Raw genomic sequence first — 16,428 nt, 5'->3', positions numbered from 1 at the left:
TAGATAACATTAGCAACTCAGCTTGGCACATCTTAGATAGTTAACTTAATAATTAGAAATGAATTGAAAAGTGTAACTTGATCACCTCACTTAAGTTGCGCTGCAGGAGTGACTCATCTTATGAAGCTCCCATTTTGCTTGTTGTGCTTCTTTGTAAACAAACACACCCGACTAGCTTAAACCGCTGTTTTGGGAAATGAGAGGTGGCGAGTAAGCTTCATATTGAAAAAGTTTCAGAATGAAAAATCTAACGGGAGAAATGATGAACGCGATCTAATTTTATATATTACCTAGTGCACAAGTTTAAATAAATACCTGCAGTCAAGTACTAATATTCAAAGCTGAAAAAACATCACTTACCAGAATGCTAACAAAATGCTAACAAGTACTTAGAAATCGTCATAGAGAATGCTAACTCAATGCTAATGAGCACATTGAGAACAATTTGTACAGTTTCTGACCTAATCAATGAAGTAACTTAAAAACGCGACACAGTTTCTTTCATGCACAAAACAAATATTAGCCTGCAAGGGTCTTGATCCAGGAGGGGATGCTATGCTGTTACTAAGCAAATGCTTGATTTTGGAAGAAGCCCACCACTTAACTAGATAGCTAATTTAGTAGCTAGTTAGCTAAGTATTTAGCACATTTTAGACACTTCACTTAATAGTTCTAAGATATTTAGCTGGCAAACATTTAGTTGTGAATTCCATAGTGTAATTAGATCACCTGGAGTATGCTGCATGACGCTGTGTGCTTGTAAACAAACATCACGTGACTGGACTACCGTAAACTACATAATAATGTGACTGGTGAAATGAGGAATGCAATGTTCTTTAGCTTCTTACGTATGGCACAAGTTGACTGCAGGTATTTACATAAAAAGTAGCTACAAATATTCACATTTTCAAGTTAACGGTTTTGACAGTATTGAAAAACCTTCCTGTGGCTTTTTCCAAATACCTAGGGTATATACGGTATACCGCCAAAGCCTAGTCTATCCTATATCTGAAATTAATAAACTCAGCAAAAAAAGAAACGTCCCTTTTTCAGAACCCTGTCTTTCAAAGATAATTTGTAAAAATCCAAATAACCTCACAGATCTTCATTGTAAAGGGTTTAAACAAGGTTTCCCATGCTTGTTCAATGAACCATAAACAACTCATGAACATGCACCTGTGGAACGGTCGTTAAGACACTAACAGCTTACAGACGGTAGGCAATTAAGGTCACAGTTATGAAAACTTAGGACACTAAAGAGGCCTTTGTACTGACTCTGAAAAACACCAAAAGAAAGATGCCCAGGGTCCCTGCTCATCTGCGTGAACGTGCCTTAGGCATGCTGCAAGGAGGCATGAGGAATGCAGATGTGGCCAGGGCAATAAATTGCCATGTCTGTACTGTGAGAGGCCCAAGACAGTGCTACAGGGAGACAGGATGGACAGCTGATCGTCCTCGCAGTGGCAGAGGGTAGGTAACAACATCTCCACCCCGCTGAGCCTCAACACTGGGGCCCCACAAGGGTGCGTTCTGAGCCCTCTCCTGTACTCCCTGTTCACCCACCACAGCGTGGTCATGCACACCTCCAACTCAATCATCAAGTTTGTGGCCTACAGTGGTAGGCTTGATTACAAACAACGACGAGACGGCCTACAGGGAGGAGGTGAGGGACCTCGGAGTGTGGTGTCAGGAAAATAACCTCACACTCAATGTCAACAAAACAAAGGAGATGATTGTGGACTTCAGGAAACAGCAGAGGGAGCACCCCCCTATCCACATTGATGGGACAGTAGTGGAGAGGGTAGTAAGTTTTAAGTTCCTCGGCGTACACATCACGGACAAACTGAATTGGTCCACCCACACAGACAGCGTCGTGAAGAAGGCGCAGCAGCGCCTCTTCAACCTCAGCAGGCTGAAGAAATTCGGCTTGTCACCAAAAGCCCTCACAAACTTCTACAGATGCACAATCGAGAGCATCCTGTCGGGCTGTATCACCGCCTGGTACGGCAACTGCTCCGCCCACAGTCGTAAGGCTTTCCAGAGGGTAGTGAGGTCTGCACAACGCATCACCGGAGTCAAACTACCTGCCCTCCAGAACACCTACACCACCCGATGTCACAGGAAGGCCATAAAGATCATCAAGGACAACAACCACCCGAGCCACTGCCTGTTCACCCCGCTATCATCCAGAAGGTGAGGTCAGTACAGGTGCATCAAAGCAGGGACCGAGAGACTGAAAAACAGCTTCTATCTCAAGGCCATCAGACTGTTAAACAGCCACCACTAACATTGAGTGGCTGCTGCCGAGACACTGACTCAACTCCAGCCACTTTAATAATGGGAATTGATGGAAATTGATGTAAAATATATCACTAGCCACTTTAAACACTTTAAACGCTAATGCTACTTAATATAATGTTTACATACCCTACATTACTCATCTCATATGTATATGTATACACTGTACTCTATATCATCTACTGCATCTTTATGTAATACATGTATCACTAGCCACTTTAAACAATGCCACTTGTTTACATACCCTACATTACTCATCTCATATGTATATACTGTACTCGAAACCATCTACTGCATCTTGCCTATGCCGTTCTGTACCATCACTCATTCATATATCTTTATGTACATATTATTTATCCCTTTACACTTGTGTATATAAGGTAGTAGTTTTGGAATTGTTAGGTTAGATTACTCGTTGGTTATTACTGCATTGTCGGAACTAGAAGCACAAGCATTTCGCTACACTCGCATTAACATCTGCTAACCATGTGTATGTGACAAATACATTTGATTTGATTTGTAACAACACCTGCACAGGATCGCTACATCACACCTGCTGGACAGGTACAGGAGTTACACCAGGAACGCACAATCCTTCCATCAGTGCTCAGACATTCCACAATAGGCTGAGAGAGGCTGGACTGAGGGTTGTAGGCCTGTTGTAAGGCAGGTCCTCACCAGACATCATCGGCAACAATGTTGCCTATGGGCACAAACCCACCGTCGCTGGACCAGACAGGACTGGCAAAACGTGCTCTTAACTGACGAGTCGCGGTTTTGTCTCACCAGGGGTGATGGTCGGATTTGCGTTACACAGTGGCCTGTACTCTGGAGCGGGATCGATTTGGAGGTGGAGGGTCTGTCATGGTCTGGGACAGTGTGTCACAGCATGATCGGCTCACCCTGACATGACCCTCCAGCATGGCAATGCCACCAGCCATACTACTCGTTCTGTGCGTGCTTTCCTGCAAGGAATGTCAGTGTTCTGCCAGCGAAGAGCCCGGATCTCAATCCCATTGAGCATGTCTAGGACCTGTTGGATCGGAGGGTGAGGGCTAGGGCCATTCCCCCCAGAAATGTCCGGGAACTTGCAGGTGCCTTTGTTTAAGAGTGGGGTAACATCTCACAGCAGGAATTGGCAAATCTGGTTCAGTCCATGAGGAGAAGATGCATTGCAGTACTTAATGTAGTTGCTGGCCACACCAGATACTGACTGTTACTTTTGATGTTGACCCCCCCCCCCCCCCCCTCTTTTGTTCAGGGACACATTAAACTAAACTACACATTAAACTAAACTATAAACTACTTCCATATTTACCTCCATTCACTTGTTTAACTGGTACCGGGCTACCTTCGGACTAGTCTTGTAAAACAATCAACATGTACAGTTGAAGTCAGACATTTACATACACTTAGGTTGGAGTCATTAAAACTCAATTTTCAACAACTCCACACATTTCTTGTTAACAAACTATAGTTTTGGCAAGTCGGTTTGGCCATCTACTTTAAATTAGTTTAAATGTATTTGGCTAAGGTGTATGTAAACTTCCGACTTCAACTCTACGTGTTCGAGGCGTCATTAGTGTGTAGCCCGATCTGTTCGGATGCTACATTCAAAAGTTGGCAGATTGGCGGGACCAACTTCAGACGAGTCCCGTAACGCTTGTGGGGATCGTAGAACACCATCGTATTCATCATCGTTCGGGCGCTTTTTTTATGTGATTTCTGCGGGGGTGCCGACGTCAACTCTAGGGGTTAAAGGCGTATGGCATCTTGAGCTGGGAATCCATTCATGTCCTTTAGATTACGAAATGAGACACAAGCAATATTATTTACATTATCAGAATGATATTTTGTATGTGTAAATAAAATATTGATATTCTAGTTCTGTCTTGTTGTACAGAGACGAGATAAAAGTTGAATTGTATGCTGCTGCTCATTGTTTACAGACGAGAATGAAAGGAAACAGTTATTCATGTCAAGCATTGATCTCTTTTTAAAAGGTGTCCTTGGTGGATATCTAAACAGAAATTGAGCACGGTTTTTCTAGCTTGTAAGAAATAAAAGCTAGATTGCATTGACAATAGCTCCAGAGGTTAGGCCTTTATGATAATATAATTGTACAGATTTCCATTGCGCTGACAAGGGCACATGTATAGCTCTGGACTTGAGGAAGACGCCCTCTGCACATTTGATAAGAGGCCCTACAAACCCTATTTTCTTCTCAAAAAGGACATCACCATTCACCACAAACCCTTTCATATCCCTATTTCCTTTTGGTGATTGTGAACTGTACACACTTTTCTCAACACTCTTTTGGTTGATAATGGCCAGCCTAATGCATCTGATATACTGTAGTTCTGTGCTGTTAGGTGAAGACCGCTCCCCACTGAATGCCAGTGTATTTGCCTGAAACACATTTCCTAATGGGTTCCACTCATGAACTCCTCTTACTGTTTTATGGATTAATTGTACCCATCTCACTGTTTTGACTTGCCAATTGTGCGCCGCCCCATGGGACTCCCAATCACGGCCAGTTGTAATACAGCCTGGAATCGAACCAGGGTCTGTAGTGACGCCTCTAGCACTGAGTCCTATTATCAGTAAATCAAGAAAACCACACTACAAGTATACTAAACAAAAATATAAACAACGCGCAACAATTTCCAAAATTTTACTGAGTTATTTCTGCGTCAGTAAGACACGTGAAGCCCAACTTTTATCAACACGTCTCCTTCGACACTAGGATAAAGACCACTGTTACTCAACCCACAACTAAACATTCAAGGCCCCCCCTTTGGCAAATTAGATCATGTGTCTATGCTCCTGTTTCCAGGAAGTACCCGCGACTTGCTCTGTAGAGAAATCGTCCTTCCGAGTCAGAGGCTATGTTGCAGGACTGCTTTGCTAGCGCTGACTGGAATATGATTCGGGACTCCATCGACTAGCTAACCACCTCCGTCTTGGGCTTCATCAGGAAATGCATTGCCGACATTGTCACCCTACAAGCCCTGTATTAACCCAGGGATTGAACGCCACCCTCCTACTAAAATTATCATTGATTAGATTTATTACACCACTGTCCATTGATTTCTATTAACATTTATCATGGTACTGGTCACACTTACTCTTGTTCACATGTGTATATATTACCATTAGTATGTATATAATCCTACTTCCAGTCACCTTTCAGCCCCTTTTTTTACCAGGTGAATTGACTGGAACACATTCTCATTTACATCAACGACCTGGGGAATAGTTACAGGGATGAATGAGCCAATTGTAAGCTGGGGATGATTAGGTGACAGTGTTAGGGCCAGATTGAGAATTTAGCCAGGACACCGGGGTTAACACCCCGTACTCTTACATTAAGTGCCATGGAATTTTTAGTGACCACAGAGAGTCAGGACAGCCGTTTAATGTTCCACTCAAAAGACGGCACCCTACACAGGGCAATGTCCCCAATCACTGCCCTGGTGATTTGGGAAATGGTGCCTCCTACTGGCCCTCGAACACCACTTCCTGCAGCATCTGGTCTCCCATCCAGTGACCAACCCTGCTTCGCTTCAGAAGCAAGCCAACAGTGGGATGCAGGGTGGTATGCTGCTGTTTACATATATATCCTACTACCAGTCACTTTTTATGTATTAACCCAACTCAACCACTCCAGTACCGCTGCACATTGAATGGCACTGGCACTGATCTGTATATACTTTTTGCAGTTTTTTTAGTCTTAAATGTTTTATTCTATTTTATCACTGCAATGTAAGAATTTCACTGTACTGTTTTACACGTAACAAATAAACGTTAAAACTTGAAAGGCTACGGCGGTCTTTTTTTAAGCAGTATAAAATATTGCTTTTTTCATGTCTTGCAGCATGGGGTTGGCCATGTCCGAGGCAAATTAAGAATGCCTTGTGCGTCTGAATCAAATGGAATGATATTCTCTTTTCCTTGCAGGAGTGCCCTAGTGGTGTGGTCAACGAAGACACCTTCAAAGACATCTACTCCCAGTTCTTTCCACAGGGAGGTATGTTGACACATCTGGTGAGAATTGTTCATTTGGATGGACAAAATGTGTTCGGCCAAAGGTGTGCTCTTTCTTTTGATTATCCGGTGGAATTGGGTCATTGGAATTGGTATGACTGGAAAGACAGGGGTTTGGGTTCTTGGAAATAAGCACCTGAGCACCTGAACCTTCTTTGGCACATTGATATTTAGTTAATTCAGCTCACAAAGCCCAAAGGTAAAGTCATGTTCTTCTACTTCGAAGTTCTCCCATTTTTTAATTCACACATTGTTTTTTTTAAGGCATTATATCTCACCCAAATATAAATAAAACATGTTTATCGAAAGACACTGGAGGATGTGTCCCCCAAATCACTTGTATATGATGTGTCCGTGGCTAAATATAGCTCAAAATATATGGCTCTGGAGGTCTCTAGCATTACAGCAAGAGAGACAAACGCCAGGGATATGGGAAGACTTGTCTACCTCTGCAAAACACACATCTTCATTTCTTTCCCAATGATAAAGTACAGGTGCCTATAGTACGTTAAAAACCTATAAAAAAATATATAACTTTTCTATATCAACTGTTTGTATATGACAGTGCTGGATTGCAGCCAAAGTCACACAGATACGTTCTCCTGAACCAGTACATGAAGCAATATTGTCTTCATACTGTAGGTAATAGATCTGCAGTATGTGTCTTATTGTCCACTGTACAATGATGGATTTCCTTTTAAGAAGCAATGTTACATTGTAATGTCGTTATATCGCTTGTTCTTTTGTGCTCCGTTTATTTGTTACACTGACTGGGGCAGTCTTTCCTGCTAGTCCCCCTGGGTTCCTTGTGTTTGATGGAATGTCATCTGCATTAGCCCATACAGCTCAACAAAAGAAACTCAGCACATTTTTATTTTTATCTCTCATCTTTACAGCAAACACACACGCTGTCAGTCAGTCGCAAACAGGCCAAGGTTTGAGAGCTCACGCAGGCACACACACAGACACTTAGTTCTGTTATGCTGCTTGAAAATATTTTAGGATTGCCAGAGAGTTGCAACTAAAACATGTGAAGATGCAACTTTGAAAGGGAGCGATAACACATCTTGCTTAAAGGCCTGCTACTGGGAAAACTATCAAATTAAAACAACTCTAAAATCTCTTATTCTTACTCTGCTTTGGGAAAAAAAACTTATGATGGCTTTTATGTTGACCAAAGGAGAAAAAACACCACAGTTGAAAATGTCTAGTTGGAACCGCTGTCAGCATGTATTGTCCATGTCAATTAAGGTTGTGACTTGTCATTACAATGTTTGACCGAGACTGTGTCTCTCGTTTCAGACGCTTCAACATATGCACATTTTCTGTTCAACGCGTTTGACACGGATAAAGATGGATCTGTGAGTTTTGAGGTAAGCTAGTGTGTCCTTGACAATTCATCACTGACTGACGTCACTCTCTAAAGTATAATGGCGTTGATACATTTTACATTAGAGATTTGGTTCTATAGTGTCAAAGTTGATGCATGTGTGTTAATGCTGGGGAAGAACAAAAGCCTGCAGGTCTCCAGGAAAAGGATTGACAGACACTAGTCCATACCTTTTTTTTGTTTATATTTAACCAGGAATGTTCCATTTATATATCTCCATTTTTTTAACATTACAGGTTTTAATATAGAATATACAGTTGTGGAGATTCCTTATATACAGTATATCAGTCTCTGATGAGATACTCAAGTTGGTCTTCTCAGTCCTCAACAATGGTTTACAGACAGATTATTCCAATTATAATTCACTGTATCACAATTCCAGTGGGTCAGAAGTTTACATACACTAAGTTGAGAGTGCCTTTAAACAGCTTGGAAAATTCCAGAAAATTATGTAATGGCTTTAGAAGCTTCTGATAGGATCATTTACATAATTTGAGTCAATTGGGGGTGTACCTGTGGATGTATTTCAAGGCCTCAGAAAAAGACCTCAGAAAAAAAAAATGTAGACCTCCACAAGTCTGGTTCCTCCTTGGGAGCAATTTCCAAACGCCGGAAGGTACCATGTTCATCTGTACACACAATAGTATGCAAGTATAAACACCATGGGACCACGCAGCCATCATACCACTCAGGAAGGAGACGTGTTCTGTCTCTTAGAGATGAACATACTTTGGTGCGAAAAGTGCAAATCAATCCCAGAACAAACGTTGATGGAAGAAACAGGTACAAAAGTATCTATATACACAGTAAAACGAGTCCTATATCGACATAACCTGAAAGGCCGCTCAACAAGGAACAAGCCACTGCTCCAAAACCACCATTAAAAAGGCAGACTACGGTTTGCAACTGCACATGGAGACAAAGATCGTACTTTTTGAAGAAATGCACTCTGGTCTGATGAAACAAAAATAGAACTGTTTGGCCATAATGACCATCGTTATGTTTGGAGGAAAAGGGGGAGGCTTGCAAGCCGAAGAACACCATCCCAACTGTGAAGCATGGGGGTGGCAGCATCAGTGGTGATCCTAACTGACCTAAGACAGGGAATTTTTACTAGGATTAAATGTCAGGAATTGTGAAAAACTTGAGTTTAAATGTATTTGGCTAAGGTGTATGTAAACTTCTGACTTCAACTGTATGTATATATATATATATATATATATATATATATATATATATATATATATATATATATATATATATATATATATATATATATATATATATATATATATATATATATATATATATATGGTAATCTCCCTCAGCATACATATAATTAACATTAAGGAAGAGTATAGGCTTACGTATTACAACAGACATGTTGTCATTGCTCTACACCCTAGTTATCTGGTGTTAATAAACACTGGTACCTTCTGTCCCATAGTACTGGATAACCCTCAAGCCTATTTCATTGGGATCCTAAAAAAAAACCTCTACAAATCATATGCATTCTTATATATTTAAGTTTCAGCACTTCAAGGATATAATGTTCTCTTTGTTCAATTGTTGCTTTTTGGGAAGAATATTGTTGGGAAGAATGATACCAATGAATGAATTATGTCTTTTTAGACTAGATATGGTAATCAAACTAAGTTCAATTCAAGTTCATTCTTTCTACATGAATATACTTTTGCGTATGTTGGATGTACCAGTATCATATCAATCCATTCAGGTTTAGCTGATGTTTGAGATATTCTTGGTACAATTGTATTGTGTTTGTATAAGTGCAAAGGTCTAATGGGTTGTGTTTCTACTGCAGGACTTTGTAATGGGCCTCTCTATCCTGCTCCGAGGCTCAGTCCAGGAGAAGCTCAACTGGGCCTTTAATCTGTATGATATTAATAAGGATGGCTATATTACTAAGGAGGTACTTACCATTAATGTCGCAACTTGCTGTTAACGATGATGTTGATACGGTTAGATGATTGAACAGAGTGAATCATATATTGATTTCTTTAAATACGAATAAAGGGGATAACCATACTGCTCTAATAATTGTAACGTGTTGTATGAGAGATGACCTACTGTATGTAGATATAAAGCATGCCGTCTGTTGAATACTGGACAACCAGTCTAATGATATGTAAAGAACGATCGCCTACTTTGTCAATGTTTCATAGTATGATACCCTGAAAGCCGGGTATTGCATAATGTACTTGTCAACATTTCCGTTATCTTATTAACTCTCCGTTTTAAAGGAAATGCTCGACATCATGAAGGCCATCTATGACATGATGGGGAAATGCACATATCCCCTACTCAAAGACGATACGCCTCGGCAACACGTGGAGATATTTTTTCAGGTATGTTTTTTTATTTTTAAGTTCCGTACATTGTTGCCAAAATGTGCATATTATATTCACCATTAGCAGCATTTATTGTATGGGCCCATAGTCCAATGCTTGTCATATTTAGATACAAATAACCCCAAAGTACAGTGACATTTGTTGCGTGGAATGAAATTAACAGTTGACCATCTTTTCAGTTTATTTCTGTCTATACTGTTACATCATATTGCGTTGCATTCTCAACATCTCTGCCCTTCCTGACCAACAGAAGATGGATAAAAACAAGGATGGAGTTGTAACCATAGATGAGTTTATTGACTGCTGCCAAAATGTGAGTTATTTCTGCCTTCTTTTCTGCAATCGCATCATATGTTTTGCACAATGCAGTATTTAGTACCTCTGGTATTCACATAAGTGAAGTAGGGACATATCTCTAAAATGTATGTTTGTCCACCAGGATGAGAACATCATGAGATCGATGCAGCTCTTTGATAACGTCATTTAACTTGTGGCTGACGTGGAGAGCTCTGGACCGGACTATCGACAGACGCCATTCTATCAACTGTACGCTGTTCAGACAAACATAAGGAAGTATTGTCACACAGCAAATACAGTATAGATGTAACGGTATGAAACATTCTGGAATAACTGCAAAAAAAAGCATTGATGTTTTCCAATCCTACCTTTTCAATTTGAGTTTTGTGGTTTGATTGAGTAAATTGAACTCTTCAAACCTGTGTACAAAGATGCCTCGATCGTAACAGCTGTGCCGCAGTCAGTATTTATCTGCAGTACAGGAAACCCAGCTGTGTTAGATTTTGCCACTGCCTTTGAACAGATGGACAACAACGAGTTTGAAAGGTGAGCGGTTTTTCACCCACCATGGTCCATCCTTTGCTCTCCCAGGACCCAGATAAAATATAGACTTAACATTGTACCATTTCAAAAAATATGTATATACTATCTGAGAACTGTTCAACTTTGTTCATGTTTACTTGCCAACTAGAATGAGACGATGCACTCCACATTGCATTTGATGAGTCTGGACAGTATCCTTAGAAGCACACAGGTTGGTGTTACTTACCTTGAGTCTACGCATAGGAGAAATGACCATCTTGTCACAAGATTATGCTGCTTCTAAATGTATTTTGTGACCCTACATGTGTGTATTTCCCTGTTTTGAGATGTTTCCTGTCGACATGTTTCCATTCATGTTTCGAATCACTATTTTGTGGTATGTTTGATTTTATTTATATAATATGGTAGTCAGTGTACAAAGGGATAGTCAGATGTTCAGTATTAAGCAGAAGCTAACTCTTGGGGTGAATTTACAGTCTTCTTGGGTATGTAATGTATATTGATCACTGTCTTATAAAGAGGATCACTGGGATGAAATTATACAAGCTAATCTGATCTCTGTCACCTTTAGTTTTGTAAATATATATCCCTGTCCAGAAACAACCCCTAGCCCCAACTTTCTAGGCGATTGCAGAGATATGGGAAGATTGGACAGGTGTAATCAATATGGCGATAATTCCACTCGGCCTGTCAGAAGGCAAGGTGGAGCCATAACCTACTTCACTTTGTATCTATCCATACCTTTCAAGCCTTGTTCACACTGCTCAAATCAGTTTTGTTTTTAAAATCCATTTTGGAACATTGACTGTCTAAACAGTAGGTTACAAGTGACAATCGGATTTGTGTGTTCCGACAGCAGTCATTTGCTGGTTGTCATAGTAATGACGGGTGTGTGCACAGTGGTGTAGGCTGATTGGTGGTGGGGCTCATGCTTCTCAGAAATTATGTGGCAATTAAGGGGACAACAATGTCTGCCATGGAAGTTTCCCAGTTGCTTTGTTCAAACACTTTTAAGGATAAGATTATCCAACTTTCAAAACAAGTGGTAGCTGTTTAGCTTTCACTAATGTGTTTAAACAAACTAGTTACCTACTACATGTTCTTGTCAAACTGGCAACAAGCTAGCAAGCAACAATATATGCCAACTAAGTCTAAAAACCACACGAGGGAAATCATATTTGACCGTTCAACCCAATTAGAATGGCCAGGAATCAAACCACCTACAAGTGTATTAAGGGTCTAGATTTTGTTGCTGGATAGAGGTTGCTTCTGGATGAGGTCTGTGTTTTCTTTCCTCTTGTTTGGGGCATGTGTCCAGGTTCTTTGCATAATGAAGACTGATTGGCCGTGGCTGTCTCTGATTAGAGCCCTGATAGGCCCCAAATGTGGGCAGGCACAGAGCATGCTGGGCAGCAGATGGGGCCTCACCCTCCCCAATCTCACTCACAGGTGGTTCCAAAAACCCTACTATTTAGTCCTCATCTATCTAAAAGGTTGGTATGAGCAAGGTAGTATCTGCACAATTCATTTTTCTTGCCTTAATTGGCAATTCCTTATGTATCCATTGGAATATGTTCTGATGTCCATATGATTAAGCAAAGTCTAGGACAATAACTTGTGTACCTAACTTGATCTTATTTGACCAATGATTTTGTTCAGCTGGCTTATCTCCTAAACATATGGGTCAAGTTAAGTAGGGCACAGAAAAGCCTGCAATGAAAAACAAGTTCTATTTGGACAAGTTCAGGTATAGCTTCTACAAATCCAAGAGTGGAAGACTCCTCTCTCTCGTCTCTAACATGAAGGCTCACTTTTTGTGAACAGTCCCATCACAAGTCGGAATGTTGAATAAAGTTCATTTGAACGTACTTTACCTGTTGTCCGCTGATTTTTGTCCTTTATGTAGGAAGTCATCTGAGACAAAATATCCACCGAGTAGCATTATTAACCCGACTTTCAGTACGCTGGTCTATATCGGTATGTATTTTCAATGTTGACGCAATTTGCATGCAACTTGCACAATATGTCAACAATGGCCGAGCTTAACCGAAGTACAGACTAAATGTTGTCCCAAACTAATTTCACAAGCACTTCCAGCTGATTGCAGGGAACAGGCTTTAGTCGACTACATTCGGTTACATTTGGCTATTGTTCATATATTGCGCATCACGTGAAATGCGTCAGGAGGTGGAAAATACAAGCGACCGAACCTACCGGTGCAGCAAAAAGTCAGGTAAACAATACTTTCCTATGGACATTTGATCGCCACTACCTTCCAGCGAAAGGACCAACAGCACGGACAACCGATAAAGTAACCTAGTTTGTAGAGACTACTGCATATTTTTAACAGCGACTTTTTTTCAGACTGATTATCCATGGCGTAACCATGATAAGTCTGATATTTAGGCAAGTTCAGGTACTACCTGTTTCATCTCAAAACATTTTCTCCTTAGTGAATATGTCTCTGGGAAAACAAGTTCCCTAATGATAAAGTGACTTATGTCATTCTGTTATTCAACCTTACATCCTAATGTATTTAAATCGATCATTATAGCATGAGGGTAGTAATTGGGTTCTATGATTTCTGATTTTATGCACTCAAACTCTGATCTTGGAGAATTTGAATGCATCAGAAAAAAGCCTGTTAAAATGAATCAACCATAATTTCTCATGTTTTTTTCTGTACTCACTTCTGTACTGAATGTTCATTTGCTTGTGCCTACCAAATGATACCTTCAACTTTAGCACTGTGACAGACACTTGGGGATGGATAGAAATGTACAGAATGGGTATCTGGAGGAAAAAGGGGGGAGGGTCATGTTTTTTCAATTTCAATCAAGGGGAGGGTTTAGTATATTTTATTTAGTCCAGGGGTGGGTCATGTAATTTCTAATTGATGAAATGTCTCTATATTTCTCAGTATTTTAGAATGAGTTGCTAATTAGGCTATATATCGATGTGTGCCGGTTGCAGCCCCTCACCTCTGATTCTCCGTTGGGCGCGCAATATCAAGTGTGCCTATAGGCTATTTAGTGTGGTCTCAATCCAATGATCCATAGCCTATTGTCTATGAAGTGCATGCTCGGAGAAGCACAGAACAAAGTTATATTTCAAAGATAGCTGCTGGGATGGTGTAAATAATACTAGGCTGCATTACACACTGTAATGGATATTCCAACAATGGCCCAGGCCTGCTCTGATCTTGCTGATCAAAAAACGTTTGTGTGCTGCTTAACCAGTTGCTGTATACTGTATACAGTGCCTTCGGAAAATATTCAGATCCCTTGACTTTTTCCACATTTTGTTATGTTACAGCCTTATTCTAAAATGGATTCAATTATTTTTCTCATCAAAATACACACAATACCCCATAATAAAGCGAAAACAGGTTTTTAGAAATTCTTGCAAATGTACACTGCTCAAAAAAATAACAACAGGGAACACTAAAATGACACATCCTAGATCTGAATTAATGAAATATTCTTATTAAATACTTTTTTCTTTACATAGTTGAATGTGCTGACAACAAAATCACACACAAATTATCAATGGAAATCAAATTTATCAACCCATGGAGGTCTGGATTTGGAGTCACACTCAAATTTAAAGTGGAAAACCACACTATAGGCTGGTCCAACTTTGATGTAATGTCCTTAAAACAAGTCAAAATGAGGCTCAGTAGTGTGTGTAGCCTCCACGTGCCTGTGTGGCCTCCCTACAACGCCTGGGCATGCTCCTGATGATGTGGCGGATGGTTTCCTGAGGGATCAGTCCATAGCATCAATGCCTTCCTCTTGTAGGAACTGCTGACACACTCCAGCCACATGAGGTCTAGCATTGTCTTGCATTAGGAGGAACCCAGGGCCAACCGCACCAGCATATGGTCTCACAAGGGGTCTGAGGATATCATCTCGGTACCTAATGGCAGTCAGGCTACCTCTGGTGAGCACATGGAGGGCTGTGCGGCCCCCCAAAGAAATGCCACCCCACACCATGACTGACCCACCGCCAAACCGGTCATGCTGGAGGATGTTGCAGGCAGCAGAACGTTCTCCACGGCGTCTCCAGGCTGTCACGTCTGTCACGTGCTCAGTGTGAAGAGCATAGGGCGCCAGTGGCGAATTTGCCAATCTTGGTGTTCTCTGGCAAATGCCAAACGTCCTGCACGGTGTTGGGCTGTAAGCACAACCCCCACCTGTGGATGTCGGGCCCTCATACCACCCTCATGGAGTCTGTTTCTGACCATTTGAGCAGACACATGCACATTTGTGGCCTGCTGGAGGTCGTTTTGCAGGGCCCTCCTTGCACAAAGGTAGCGGTCCTGCTGCTGGGTTGTTGCCCTCCTGCGGCCTCCTCCACATCTCCTGATGTACTGGCCTGTCTCCTGGTAGCGCCTCCATGCTCTGGACACTACGCTGACAGACACAGCAAACCTTCTGGCCACAGCTCGCATTGATGTGCCATCCTGGATGAGCTGCACTACCTGAGCGACTTGTGTGGGTTGTAGACTCAGTCTCATGCTACCACTAGAGTGAAAGCCCCGCCAGCATTCAAAAGTGACCAAAACATCAGCCAGGAAGCATAGGAACTGAGAAGTGGTCTGTGGTTATCACCTGCAGAACCACTCCTTTATTAGGGGTGTCTTGCTAATTGCCTATAATTTCCACCTGTTGTCTATTCCATTTGCACAACAGCATGTGAAATTTATTGTCAATCAGTGTTGCTTCATAAGTGGACAGTTTGATTTCACAGAAGTGTGATTGACTTGGAGTTACATTAAGTGTTCCCTTTATTTTTTTGAGCAGTGTATTTTAAAATAAAAAAAACATACCTTATTTACGTAAGTATTCAGACCCTTTGCTATGAGACTTGAAATTGAGTTCCGGTGCATCTCGTTTCCATTGATCATCTTTGAGATGTTTCTACAAATTGGAGTCCACCTGTGGAAAATGTTATTGATTTGGACATGATTTGGAAAGGCACACACCTGTCTATATAAGGTTCCACAGTTGACAGTGCATGTCAGAGCAAAAACCAAGCCATGAGGTCGAATGATTTGTCCATAGAGCTCCGAGGCAGGATTGTGTCGAGGCACAGATCTGGGAAGGGTACCAAAACATTTCTGCAGCATTGAAGGTCCCCAACAACAGACGCTTCCATCATTCTTAAATGGAAGAAGTTTGGAACCACCAAGACTCTTCCTAGAGTTGGCCGCCCAGTCAAATTGAGCAATCGGGGGAGAAGGGCCTTGGTCAGGGAGGTGACCAAGAATCCGATGGTCACTCTGACAGAGCTCTAGAGTTCCAGAAGGACAACCATCTCTGCAGCACTCCACCAATTAAGCCTTTATGGTAGAGTGGCCAGATGGAAGACACTCCTCAGTAAAAGGCATATGACAGCCCGCTTGGAGTTTGCCAACAGGCACCTAAAGAACTCTGGCCATGAGAAACAAGATTCTCTGGTCTGATGAAACCAAGATTGAAC

General features: G+C 41.4%; 1 protein-coding gene across 5 annotated transcripts in view; it reads left to right on the top strand.

Moving 5' to 3' along the window:
• kcnip4a (potassium voltage-gated channel interacting protein 4a) overlaps nucleotides 1-12,812 on the top strand; it is a 278,940-nt gene extending 266,128 nt beyond the window's left edge. For all 5 annotated transcript variants that reach the window (XM_036987594.2, XM_021615143.3, XM_036987595.2 and 2 more), the window contains exons 3-8: nucleotides 6,259-6,328; nucleotides 7,648-7,718; nucleotides 9,558-9,665; nucleotides 9,997-10,101; nucleotides 10,355-10,417; nucleotides 10,544-12,812. In XM_036987594.2, coding sequence (XP_036843489.2) covers nucleotides 6,259-6,328; nucleotides 7,648-7,718; nucleotides 9,558-9,665; nucleotides 9,997-10,101; nucleotides 10,355-10,417; nucleotides 10,544-10,591 — 465 coding nt within the window. In that variant the 3' untranslated portion in view covers nucleotides 10,592-12,812. The remainder of the gene's footprint in view (nucleotides 1-6,258; nucleotides 6,329-7,647; nucleotides 7,719-9,557; nucleotides 9,666-9,996; nucleotides 10,102-10,354; nucleotides 10,418-10,543) is intronic.
• The last annotated feature ends 3,616 nt before the right edge of the window (nucleotides 12,813-16,428 follow it).

This window comes from Oncorhynchus mykiss, chromosome 9, assembly GCF_057628025.1.
Source record: "Oncorhynchus mykiss isolate SJ-2025 chromosome 9, ASM5762802v1, whole genome shotgun sequence".
NCBI lineage: Eukaryota > Metazoa > Chordata > Actinopteri > Salmoniformes > Salmonidae > Oncorhynchus > Oncorhynchus mykiss.
The sequence above is the reverse complement of the archived record's forward strand: the minus strand, read 5'-3'. Positions and strand labels throughout refer to the sequence as shown.